General features: G+C 39.0%; 1 protein-coding gene across 1 annotated transcript; it reads right to left on the reverse strand.

Moving 5' to 3' along the window:
* Nucleotides 1-84: 84 nt before the first annotated feature.
* shoc1 (shortage in chiasmata 1) lies at nt 85-12,223 on the reverse strand (the record flags this gene model as incomplete). Its single annotated transcript, XM_080035676.1, has 28 exons — nt 85-170; nt 613-1,366; nt 1,789-1,938; nt 2,338-2,472; nt 2,772-2,859; nt 2,969-3,090; nt 3,225-3,336; nt 3,956-4,061; nt 4,152-4,327; nt 4,654-4,723; nt 4,824-4,896; nt 5,164-5,345; nt 5,636-5,728; nt 5,874-6,068; nt 6,194-6,415; nt 6,832-7,299; nt 7,593-7,838; nt 7,956-8,050; nt 8,253-8,382; nt 8,853-8,942; nt 9,042-9,183; nt 9,257-9,362; nt 9,478-9,640; nt 9,899-10,089; nt 10,222-10,312; nt 10,796-10,925; nt 11,032-11,107; nt 12,201-12,223. 28 exons carry the CDS (start codon nt 12,221-12,223, stop codon nt 85-87), a joined length of 4,515 nt encoding a protein of 1,504 aa, XP_079891802.1.
* Between the last annotated feature and the right edge of the window lie 1,018 nt (nt 12,224-13,241).

Consider the following 13,241-nt stretch of genomic DNA (forward strand, 5'->3'; position numbering starts at 1 on the left):
TTAAGTCAAAAATAACTTGAATATAACAAAGGTTTAAGGATATATTGCTCTAATGCCTTTAACGATAGGCCACAGGAACAAAGCCTAAAATAATTTCAGCCTTGTCTGTCCATCACTGCGTCCAGGAACCCTTTCGTAGCTTAGTCTCGCCTGCTTCAGTGGCTCCAGCACTGCAAAAAACCAACACAAGGACATTCTCAAATCTGTTAAGAAAGCTTAACAAAAAGTCATAAACGGACATTACAAGGTTTCCATCCAAATAAAGTGCAAATTTACTGAAAATTTGCTAATTAATATGCATTTTCTATACTACTGTGAATATTAGGATTTGGAAAAACCAACATTATTCCACTGCAGGCCAGTCTAATCCCAAACAGTCCAAAACATAGAAATTACAATAAATGCAAGTGTTAATATAAATAAATGTGCAGTCTCCTAATCGCTCCACACATGTCCGATGTTTTGCACTTCTTGACATTTTGTTGGCAGAGGCTTCACTGGACGTTTATGTCACATGCTTCATGTACGTGGTGATTTATTGGCTCAATCTAGTTCCATTGCATGTTGTGACATTTTGGATGGAAACACACCTTTAGCCACTATATCACTCACCTGTTCCAACCAAACCTGCTGCCTCACCGCTCCTCTTCCTCTCTTGTCCCATCCAGGATCTGGAGCCGTAGCTAACTGATCCTAACATCTGACCGTCGTTCCTGCTTTGACCTCGAGCCCACGGAGTGACCTCTGGCGGAGGGCTCAGACCGTAGGAGACGCGGTGGATGCTATCCGGATGCTGCCGGTCGCTGTAGCCTGTAGCGTACCCAGACATGTGACTGTTGGTCGGCTGCTGTTTCTGCATGACGGGGCTGTAACTTAAGGTGGAGTCCAACTTGAAAGGACTTTGGAGCTTTGTTTGAGCCCTCTGTGTCCAATCATCGTTCACTCTTCCAACGACTCTCCCCACTGCTCCGGGAAACTTTCCCCCCTCTCTGCCTCCGTGCCCCTCCCTCCACGGGTCTCTGCTAGTCCAGCTGTTCTGTTGGGGAACATCTGAGCTGCTAAAGGAGGAGCCCAGGTCCAGTCTGAAATCTGGACTGTGTCCATCCCGAACCATTGAGTCTGGTTGACGGAGGCTTGGATCAGCTCCGAACAGGAAGCTGGTGTCACTGCAGAATGGTTCAGGGTGATGGGGGTGGATGGGAGGCGATGGCTGTGGGTCTTTGCTCTGGTGCTGGGGGGCAGCAGTGGTGGTCCAGGGGCTGTTCACTGGGCTGGGTTGTAGGTGTGTGTCAGTGATGACTGTCTTAGACTGGGGCTGGTTTGGGGCTGCATTCAGTGTGTACAGGGAGGTGGTGTCACTGAACAGCTGAAACCAGGAAGAAGATAGTTTTTGTATGAGAAGGACATAAAATTAAACATGTAAACTATAGAAATGAAGTGCAACTTAAAGCATTATTGGATACTGCATTAATGCATTGTTACTTTAAGAGAGCTTTGTTGATGAGTCAATTAATAGATGATTGAGAGATGTTATAGATCTTCACCTGCCAGGACTTTCATTACATGTTGTCTGTTTGTCCCTAACCAGTCAGGGCCAAATTACATACAGTGCATTAAGAAAGTTCTGATCCCTGCATTTTTATTGTCGCAACCTCTTTTTTTCTCAGCCCCATATATTCAGCCCCACTGGCATGACAGACATACAGCTTATCATATTGCAGGGGGGCAAAATAGCAACATACAGTATGTTAATGGCATATTTAAGCATAGAGATAAATCTCAGTTCACCTTGACTGCTTTATGTGGCACCTCAGGGAGAATCTCCTTAAGCTGAGACAGCGAAGCCCCAAGGAGCCACTGGAGGGACGGTGCTCTCCTCAGCATTAACTGACTGACCAGAGGGTTAACACTTGGGAACTGCAACAGACACTTTTCTTCCTGTAGGGAAATAAGAACTACATTACACATCCATTCATTCATCATTTTATGTGAGTGATGTATTGAGGTAAAAATATAATTTAAACTATAGCAGAGTGAGAAAAAAAATAGACTAAAACATCCCATACACCAAGATACAAGTGCACATGCAAGTGCAAACTGACAAAAAAACTGATTTTCAAAATTCACTAGAAACAGCAGCCACATGTCGTGTAAATAATCCAGTAATTTGAGGGAGTACAGTTAGTACGTTCACATATTAAAAGATGACAAGAGGTTAGACAGCAACACAAAAACCTCAGGCATTCACCATGAAATTATCCTGCATGAGTTGGGTTGATTTAGTTAAAAAAAAAGACTTTCCACCAAAATAGCAGATGAATCTCTATAACCTATCACCTCTGAGGGGATGACTGTCAGCCAGTCCCTGTCCAGGTAAACCAGCGGGTCTCTGCTGTCACTGGCCGTCAGTCTGCAGAAGCAGATCTGGCTGATCCATTTGGCCACTTCCATCACCTCAGACACAATCAGCACCTGACAAACAAACGTAATGGTGGACAAAGAATTCAGATCCTTTCCTTCAGCAAAAAGTAGCAACACTACACTGAAAAAAAGTCCACTATGATAAACAACTCTGAAAAAAAAACTTACTAAAGTATTTACAGGGAGTAGTATGTAATTAAAGTATATAAAGTAAAAGTGCTCATGGTGCATTAACATTGTCCCTGTCAGTGTTTCCTATTATATCTGATATTATTTTTCTTTCTTATTTTATTATCATCTGGTTGAAAAAACAGTTGAGGCCAGACACATAAATCATGTTTTTGTTCTACCTTCACGTCTAAATCCTCTGACTTCATACCGAACAGCACCAGAGACGAATACACCAACACCAAGTTGCTGAAGGCTTCGCTGGACAATCTGCCAAAACCGGACAGAAGCAGCGATGTTGAGCCTTTGTGTACAAGATGTGTGTGTCTGTGTGTTTGTTTGTGTGTGTGTGTGTGTGTGTGTGTATGTAGACACTGACCCTCCTCCCTGGCTGTCTGGACAGAGCAGGATGAGCCAGCAGCAGTTGTATTGAAGAGAGAGAGCGGTCAGCCTCATCACTACTCGCTCACTGGCCCTCTCATGACACAGTTCATTCTCCTCCTGTGCGCGCGCGCACACACACACACACACACAAAAACTGAGTTGCATAATCTGATGGCGGTAGTTGTAGGAAATTCAGAAACATATTGGGATTTATCAGCGTGTGTGTTTGTGTGTGTGTGTGTCTCTGTCACCTGAACGATGATAGCAGTGCTTTCATCCACTGTTATAACAGCGTACTGATGGGTTCCTCCAAGGGTCTGCAGCGTCGGACAGTGGCTCCTCTCCAGAACAGTTATATTAAACCTGAAATATTACACACACATACTGACGTTTTTCACACACCACACGCCATTTAAATGATAGCTTATCATTACTGGTAAGTGTGGTAGAAACACTTTATTTTTAGAAAACTGACTGTAAGATTGTACATGTTCCCCTGAAGAAATATTTTATCTGTAGGTGAGCTTAGTGAAGAAAATGCTCTGGCTGCCTGCTCGTTAGGGAGACAATTAATCATCAAAGCAACCGCAGCCCAGATATCCTCCCCTGTCACTGTGTAAGGATTTATCAAAGTTAACCTTACCTGCTGTGTTTGTGGACCACATAAAATAAAGGAAGTGTTTAGTTCACTGTGATGTGTTTGTGTCGAGTTATTATTTTTTTAAATTTTACAGCCAGTATGTTTGGGAAAATGTTGAAGTTTTTCTTCTGAAAGGTTAATAACACCTTATCTTGATTCTTACTGTTATTTGATCTGTTTTCATATCAAGTTGCAAGTTTGTGTCGGAGTCCTGAAGTAAGTAAAAAATATTATCCAACCATTTTGTTTCCTGTAAATTTATCATAATAAAGACAGTGTTGGTATTGCCATTTTCACTATTTTTGTATGATTAAATCAGACTAGATGAGTGTGAACACCTACTCTGACTCCAGTGTCTGCAGCAGCAGTGGACAGTCAAGAAGCCCCTCCGTCACAAACAACACATACGGCACATTGTCCTCCAGGCGCCACTCAGCTTTTTCCTTCTCTTTAAGGGAAAAAAATCATTTAGATAAGTAAATCATATAACCTCTTACTGTACAACAGTGTGAATATTATGTGTTTGTTGGCAGCTGACCAGTGTGGGAGACGACTGTGTTGAAGCTGATGTGACCGACGCTGCTCTCTCTGCAGATGGTTGCCCACGGTGACGGGCCTGGATGGTCATACTCCACCACCAGGGAGAAACTCTTCCAGGGGAAGTCAGGGCCGACGTGATGCTCACACACCACCACACACACACTGTTGCGCGTGCTGTGTGGGACAGGATGTGAAAACAACAATTAGTTCAACACAGGAATACAGTTACTATTTACTCCAGTAGCGCAAAGCACAACCCTTTCTCCTAATGAAAGGTTTAGAAGCAAAATAAATGTCTCTTTTACTTTTGCTAAAACAATGACTTATTTGATGAACATATTTTATTCAAGACCAAGATACAAAATAACTACTGCAAATTCTGCATTTGTTTTTGCGTAAAATGCTGAAATAATGAGTGATTGTAAAATGATGTGATGAACACAAAAATACTGATAAATAACATTAATAAATAAATAATATAAATATCTCTGAATTTTTACCTGCTGATCACACTGGCACCATTCAGTTTTTTCTTGTTGTCCTCAGGACAAACTGAAGATACTGCAGCGCCTGAGACCAAAAAACAGAATGTAAAAATGTATACTGTTGTATAAACTGACTTTTGCTTTTGCTTTTACTGTAATCAGCAAATAGACCAGGAGCTGCTCACCAGTCACGTGTTTCAAGCTGTTTATGATTGTAGATCTGCCGTCGTCAGAATCGACTGATATCAGGACGAGAATCTACACATAGGAAAATTAAAGTGGTTCACAAATAAACACGGCAACGTAATGGAAGTTGTGATCATAATCGTCATTACTCGTCCCTTGATTTCATTTTACTGCATTTTATGTTTTCTTACTTCACATTCTTGTCCAACAGTAACTTTAGCAGATGTTTACAATGAATTGTAACAAATCAACAGTTCAACATTTCCAAATTCCTTTAACAAAAATACAATTTGAACTTTATAAATGTTTGTAAGTGTTTGTCTAGCAGTGAACTCTGACTTTGTCCATGGTGTTGTGTCCGTTCCTGCTGTGCAGCCATGCGGCCAGCAGCTGCTGCAGCTCCAGCAGTTTGAGGTTAGACTCCTGGTTCTTGTGACTGAGGTAAAGAAGGATCTGCAGCCTCTTCACCAGCTGCTCTAGACTCTGTTCTGCACACGCCTCAGCTGCCCGGGTCAGGTACTCTGTAGTCGTTAGGGAGAAGGCCTTAAACATCAATATACGGTATACCATACAGGGATCATAATGGTCTCCTCCTCTGTCCCAACCCTGATTATTATTTTTATTTTTAAAGATACATTTAAAAAAAGAAACGCTTTATTGTAATAGTTGAAGAGCAGAAATGGGAAAAGAGGGGAATGACATGCAGTAAAATAATTTTTTGCTGTATTATAAGTTAAATAAATGATAACTAAAAAAATGAAAGGGTAAAATAGACAAAAACTTAGGATTTTAGGGGCATAGAAGTACTAACCCAGTGATGTAATGAGGTCACACTTCAGCAGCAGCTCCTTAAACGTCACCAGGACATGAATCAGAGCCGCCTTGTTGAAAAGCAATTCCTGATCTGCAATCAATACCGCAGTGTGATTTGATACTTTTCCAACATAGATTTACTGAATTTATATCTCAGTACTATAATATACAGTTAAAAGCTAGAAATAAAGTTCTAAAAAAACTGGTCTTGCTTTATGAAATTAATTTTGTTTTACCTGTGACCAGCTCTGCGCTCTGTGTTTGCGTCCTGCAGAGCGCCTTCTCCTGCTGTTTGAGGAGGAAGTGTGTTTGGTCTGGGGCCAGACAGCTGAAGTCTCCCCATGCTGGGATGTTGAGCCCTAGCTGTCTGGCAGAGCTCAAACAAGGCTGAGCGAAGGCCAGCAGCTCACAGTATGCTCGTTGCTGGCTGTCTAAGAGATCCAGAGCAACGAAAAAAAGATTGTGTAATATAATTTTGATGATTTTATCCGACAAGAACAATTTCAGATACATGTTCTGGTTAATTTTGTCTGAAGTGGGTGTGACAGTGCCGTACCACTTGCTTGGACCTGTAGCACTTTGCTGCCCTGAGTGAGTGAGTGACTGACAGGAGGACTGATGACGAGTTGACCAGTCGACTGTGAATCTGCTTTCTGCTCTCTGGTGGCATTTCCTGACACAGCACCAATCATGTTCCCAGGCTTCCTGTCTGATCTTTGCATCTGCTCTGGAGGAGGCTGCGGCTCACATGTTGGATTTTGTTGGTCCACCTTTGGTGCTGATAAAATATGGATTGGATGAGTTAACGGTGTATACAATTAACACATCATTAGAAAGGAAGGAATGTATCAAAGCAGCTTTACCTCAAACCCCAAAGATTAAAGTATTGATTAAAATACTATAGCTGAATCAATACTTTAAATGATTATTTATTTAAAATTTTAATAATCTTTTCTCTTATATACCTGTGTGTGTGTGTGTGTGTGTGTGTGTGTGTGTGTGAGAGAGACTTTTTGGTGCAATTTATTAATTGGTTTGTGTCCACTAGATGGCGCCAAAATAATAACAAATATAAACAAACTTCAGTAATGGCACTATAAAGTGATGAAACTCACCTTCAGGCTTTGTAAGAGAAGCAGATAATACATGCATTATGTGTTCAGTTATTTAAGCCAACATGTGCTTCAGTTGTACCTGGAGAGCTGGTGAAGCTCTGATGAGCTGTAGTCTTCTGCTGAGACCTCAGTGTCATGAAGGTGGACAAAGGGTCCATGTCCCTCTTTGGTGGGCGTCCTGTAACCAGTGGACCTTTGGGACCGTCTCTGAGGTTCAGTGTGGAGGACACAGTGTGATCTAGTGTGTGGGCGCTCTGCTGTGACTCACTCACTCTAACTCTAGCTGGGTTGACCTTCTGAGCAGAAAACGCAGCTGCAACTTCTGCAAACATCTCGTCTGAAATTTTATCTTTGGTGTAAGTGGTAGCAGTGGGTTTTACTTCCCTGTTTGTGTCGACAGTGTGAATCATGAAGGGGCTCTGAGACAGTTCAGCGACAGTTTTTCTTTGAAGCAGTGGGTCGTCTGTAGTGGCTTCAGATTTCTTCAGGTGAGGAAAGTGAGTTTGGTTTGTGGGATTCATCAGGATGTCTCTCTCTGGGACTGAGACTGAGACCAGAGATTAGATGACATGTCACAAATCTGTTGCAGGAATCTCACAATTTAATGCTTGAATACAATCAACTAATTGTTGACTCAGAAAATGATGCCAGAAAATAATAGTAAGAGTCCAAAGCCATATTGTTTACTTATTTAAGTTGTTTGACATTGTCTTAAACCCAAACATAATGGGTTTACTATCGTATATAATTAAAAAACTCTACTTTCTATGAAAAATAAATACTGTGTATGTACATAATGTGTTGCACATCCATCCTCTGATTAACTGCATACATACTCACGCTGCACATGTTCAGGTGAAACTTTTTGGAAGTCTTCCATCTTCTCCTCCTTGGTGGAGGGAATTTCAAACCTCATGCTCTCTGTGACTTCATGGCTGCAGCCTAGATACACAGGTGAGGCTCCTGTCCCAGTCCCAGACTGGAATTTGTCACTGATGCCGACAAATCTTTGATACTCTAACTGTATGACTTTCAAGGCTTCAGTCATAGGCTGGAAGTCGACAGCTGCTTCATATATTTGAGGCTCTGTAAGATATTTTTAATAACATATATTTTTAGATGTATTTGTAGTTTAGGTCTCTAAAAGGCTGCATGTAAAACATGCATCTAATTGTTGCAGTTCAGTGTCCACTGTGTAGTTACCTGCCAACAGAAAGCCAACCACAAAGGTCGGATGCTTCTCAGCCTTCCAAAGTGCTGTCTCCATCTCTTCCTGAGTTCTCTCCGACACCAAAGATCTACATGACAATCCTTAATGAGCTTTTCTACATAGAATAACACTTTAATTATTTAACAGGGTGACATTGCTCTGTCAGTCATATCCTCTCTTAAAAAGATAATCATTTATCCTCTGCATATTATAAAGGAGAATTTGACATTTACATTTGGTCTGGTGCAGTCTGAACATTAGGATTTTACTTAGAGGATTTGAATACTTGCCGTCCGCAGAGTGAGGACAACTCTTCCCTCTGGAGGTCATGTGTGGACAGACTGATATGGATTCCACCTGTTCTGGGAGTCGCTGTCAAAGTCACGTCCAGCTCCAGTTCAGTGGGTAGGGTCAAGAGTCCTGAGAGGAAGATTTTACAGTAAGATTATATTTAAGCAGTAAGTAAAGTTGATTCACAAATTCTGTTGGGCGGTATTGTAAAGTCCCGTAAACTAAGTACATTTAATTCGTTTTTTATACTTCTCCTCCAAAACATTTCAGAGGTAAATATTGCACTCCACTATTTATTTATTTTTTATTATGAGTTAACTTATAAACCATGCACTTGTTGGATCATTTTATAAAATAAAATTAATAATTATTAATAAAACTACAAACATAACTGTACAAGAAACAGATATAAGATTAGCTCCACCTTGAACAAATACAAAATTGAGGTTTTGCTTAGTTGATACTCTCATACATTTCATACACACATTTGAATGCTGTACTTAAACTTATAATGCAGTATTTTAATAAGGTGGAATTGTTAATTTTGCTTAAGTAAACAATTAAAATACACCTCCATTTTGGTTTGCTGTAACTTTTACCTGCCAGCTCTGACTCCATCATGTCTCCAGTCGTGTTGCTGTTCTCCCCTGGTGTTTCATAATTGGAAATATCCACCAACACAGAAACCTCTGGAAGAAAAGCTGAAAGGAATGTGACTAGTCTGATTTACTTGTTAAGCTCTTGAGCATTTTAATTTGATCCAAAAAGCATTCCCGTCCCATCTTCACCTTTCTGAAGCACATCTAAGACGGCAGGCTGCTCCTCCAGCTGTTCAGGTGCAACATTCAACTGAGCACAAACGCTTGAGAAGGTGGTGCAGTTTTCTTGGCTCAGTTTCAGTGTGTCCACTACATCCAGCAACATCAGAGACTGCAGAGAAGAATTGATCAATGTTAATGTTATTTAATACTTGAGCATTTAGCATTAATAATGTTTTGGTTACCTCTTCCTTCATCAGCGACTCTTTACAAAACTCCTCACAAATGTCTGCACTCGTCTGAACGTCAGTGATGCTCTCATCCGGAGGCTTTTCATAAGACGAGCTGTGCCTGAAAGTGTCACAATCCAACAGGCTAAGTCACTTTCTTGTCTGTTACCGGGCAGATTAAAGGACACAATAACCACTTTGATAACTTACACAAAAAAAAGGATGTAGATATGTACCTGAACACAGCTTCCTCGGAGATGCTTTTTCCCATTGAACTCAGCAGAGGGTCGGCCACAGGAAGCGTTCTCAGCCGGGACAGTGTAGCTTTCAGTGTGGGTAAGTGTCTCCTATACTGTGGCAGGTAATCAATACCCATGATCTCTTCTGGCAGGAGGAGATCTGCAGCCAGGTTTCCATCTTAATGTGAAGCCAATCATACGAAAGTTTGCAAAAAAATTAGAGAAAAAAAGCAGTATAGGCAGTATAATTTTGGGATTTCCATCGCCATTTCATGATGCGATACTTCAAAATTTGCATAAAAGCTGGGTGACGGAAACCCAACTATTGACTGACGTTAAAATATCTTTAATGAGAAATGTTAAACAGAAAATGCTGAAATGAAAACTGACGCAAATAATTTTCAAGGGGTTGAGTCACCTTGGTTTGTATTTCCAGGTTTCATCTGGTCAGTTGTCCACTTGACAAATGATTCCTGACACGGATCGTTGATCTGTGACTCTTTGAAAAGAGGATCACACTCATCCAGGTCTAAATCCTTCAGTGAGTCGGGGTCAGAGCTGGGGATCACCTCCAAACCTTCTTTCAACTCACTCAGACCCACATTAAATCTGGAATATAACAAAACTTTTAATCAAAATTACACATTATAAACTTCGTAAAATTTTACTAAATATTGAATTTATGACACCAACAATAAAGTACAATGAGTTTTTGAATGATGCACAGCAAGATAGACAAACCTTTCTGGTGAATTCACTGGCTGCTTTCTTTCTCCCAACTCATCAAGCACAGAACCACTGACAAAGAGTTTGCAGGTGGAGATCACCTTTCCTTTAACAAACAAAAACAAAAAGTATTTAGGCTGTTTTGACTCACTTTTTTGTGCGAAGAAAATGCCTCTATTTAGTTTGAAAAGTAAGATCTACTTCTTATGTTAAAAAAAACTAAAAAAAAATATTAATGTCAGTATTTAATTTCAGATCATTAAAAATATACAACTTAAAAGCCAACAATAATAATAATAATGTGTCACTTAAATTTCGTAAAGTGGCCATATCAAGTTTTTAAATTGCAATGTCAGATTCTTTTTCTTTTTCTTAATAAAATCCTGCTGCCGATGTCTTGGCATTTTAAAGAGTCTTAACACATTGATTTAATACCAATCAAGGCCTTATTTTTAGCTTAACTTATTGAATGGCTTTTAGGGATCCTGTTAAATCCTCATCATGGCACATAAAACATGCCAAAGTCAGGGCATCATGTTACTCAAGATACTGTGGTGGTGACATGTCTTAACTTTGGCCGCTTGTGTACCTCTGATCCAGGGCGTCCTGTAGGTGACTTCAGGCAGCTTTCCACAGTGCGGGTAAAGATCGCTGGTACCGGTGAGGTAAGGTATCGGCAGTGCCAGCAGGTTCATTGTTACTTTCTGACTGGTAGTCGTCTGAAATAACGACAGAAAGAGGCAGATAGGACAACATACACACCATTCTGTATCATTAGGGTTAAATGATAATATTTTCCGTAAAATTAAAAAGCCAAACACTCACCTCAAAAACATAGTCGAGAGATTTAAATGTGTTGGCAGAGAAAATGTAAGCAGGAAAACAGCTGTCGTTTTCACACCTGTAAACATCATGAAAATCACATACACAATCAGTACATTTTAAGGGGGACACATTTATTTCACATTTAAAACAAATTATAAAATTATTTTAATGTCGAATGTCAGCGAAACACATGTCTTGTACTAAAGTCCTAAAATTAGTGTTGCTATCATTATTTTCATGCGCAAAAGTAAAAGTACAAGTAATTTAAGTATAAAAATATACTTTAATTACTTAACCTAAAAGCACTCATTAAACAAAAAGGAAAGTGAGTTTATTCTTATCAATACTTTTAGTACCTTATTAACTGCTTCGTAGTTTTAAGTTGTTGCCTACCCCCCCTTGGGTCAATATAGTGTGTAAAAAAATCTGAATTAGCAAAGTAACTCAAGGTATTAAATTAATGTAGTGGTGGAGTAAAAAAATAAAAAAATGTCACCCCGAATTGATGTGGAGTAGAAGAATAAAAACCGAACATGTACCATAAACTAGTATTTAAGTGTAACGTACGTGAGTTAGAGCATACAAAATATATAATATGTCTGTTAGCTTTATAAGCTACCTCTTCCAAGTAAGCTAGCGATGTTACAACGGTGTTCATAACGGCTTTTAACCCATAAAAAAAATTATAAACACAAATTCAACAAATAAACATTACATTATTAGCCCGTGTGTTTGGTTGGCAAACACTTACATTATGAAAACTTTTATTTTCAGGTGAAGTATCGTTTTAGGAGCTGCTGTGTCCACCCCAAAGTACTGAAGATGACTAAAACATATTTAACTCTCACGCATGCGCATTGGTATGTTTGTATTTACGTCAGTGTGTTGGTATAATAACAAACACTAAAACATTATATTCCAAAAAGTAAAGTGCCACACTTTATTTAAATAATAGGCTACCGACAAATAGGGAACTGGTTTATTATTGTTAAAATGCTTGGTATTGTATTAATGAAAAGACTGCAAAGAAAATCTCCTCTATTTAATATAACAGATGCTTAACAAATTGGTAGTTTTTCCTCCATTGAAGCAAAAGTCCTCTTTCACACCACGTGACACGTTTTTATTATTAAAGCCTTGCGTTGCCAGTATACATTGACCAACTCTACCATCTAGTGGTGAAATGTGGCATCAGAATTTGAAGCATTTGAGTGGTTTGTAAATCAATATTAGTATAGCCTAAAAACTATGTTGTCAAAAAGAATAAAAATGTTTGACCAATGTTAAAAGTTAAAATACATTTACAAAACTGAGAATGTATATGAAAGTATGTTCTGGTAATATGTATCAATCAATCAATCTTTATTTAAAGCGCAGAATCACCATCAGTATTTGTAGTTTATCAATAAAGATAATAATAAAAAAAACATATGAGGAAAATAAATACTAAGGTATATAGAAAGCAAATACCATACAATACATCAAACAACAAAATCACATTAAAACAGTGTGAAAAGGATGTTAAACTTTTATATTTATAAAAAAGCAGGCCTCAACTGGCCTTGCGTTAACATCACTATTTAAAATGGTATTTCTAATTTAAATATATAGCTTGTTAACAACTGATGAAATTGAGGCCAAATACATAAAATAAATGGTTATATATAATAATATAATATATATATATATAAAACTAATTAAAACAAACAATAGAACAAGGCTTGGATGGTAACATGTTACAAAAAGTATAGTCCTTTAATTCCATGATTGAAATCTGTTGTGTTGACTTAATGTGTAGAATCTACCATTTATTTATATTTAAAAATTTGTATTTTTTTATTCAGCCATGCAGCTAGTTTGTAATGATGTAATTAGCCAAATAAAACCAAAACTGGTGAACTGGCCCTTTGAGGTGGAATGTAGAATCATCAAAGAATCCAAGGGGGCGGGGCTACATGATGTGAATAGAATCAGAACACTGCATCATGGTGCTTTGATGATGTCACAGTGCAACTGTTGGAACCTTGAAAGGACACACTTGTGGCATCATAGTTATTTGGTGGCATTAACAGAGTACATGTGTTACAGTTAGTGTTGGAAAATCAATAGCCAGGTTTATCCCAGCTACATTGAAGCCAAATTATCAGTAAGTGCAGTTGTCTCTTCAGGATAGGAAAATGAACAGGTGGAGCTCAAAGTGGGTACCCACT

The sequence above is a fragment of the Ammodytes marinus genome (genome assembly GCF_949987685.1).
Source record: "Ammodytes marinus genome assembly, chromosome: 2".
Lineage (NCBI taxonomy): Eukaryota > Metazoa > Chordata > Actinopteri > Uranoscopiformes > Ammodytidae > Ammodytes > Ammodytes marinus.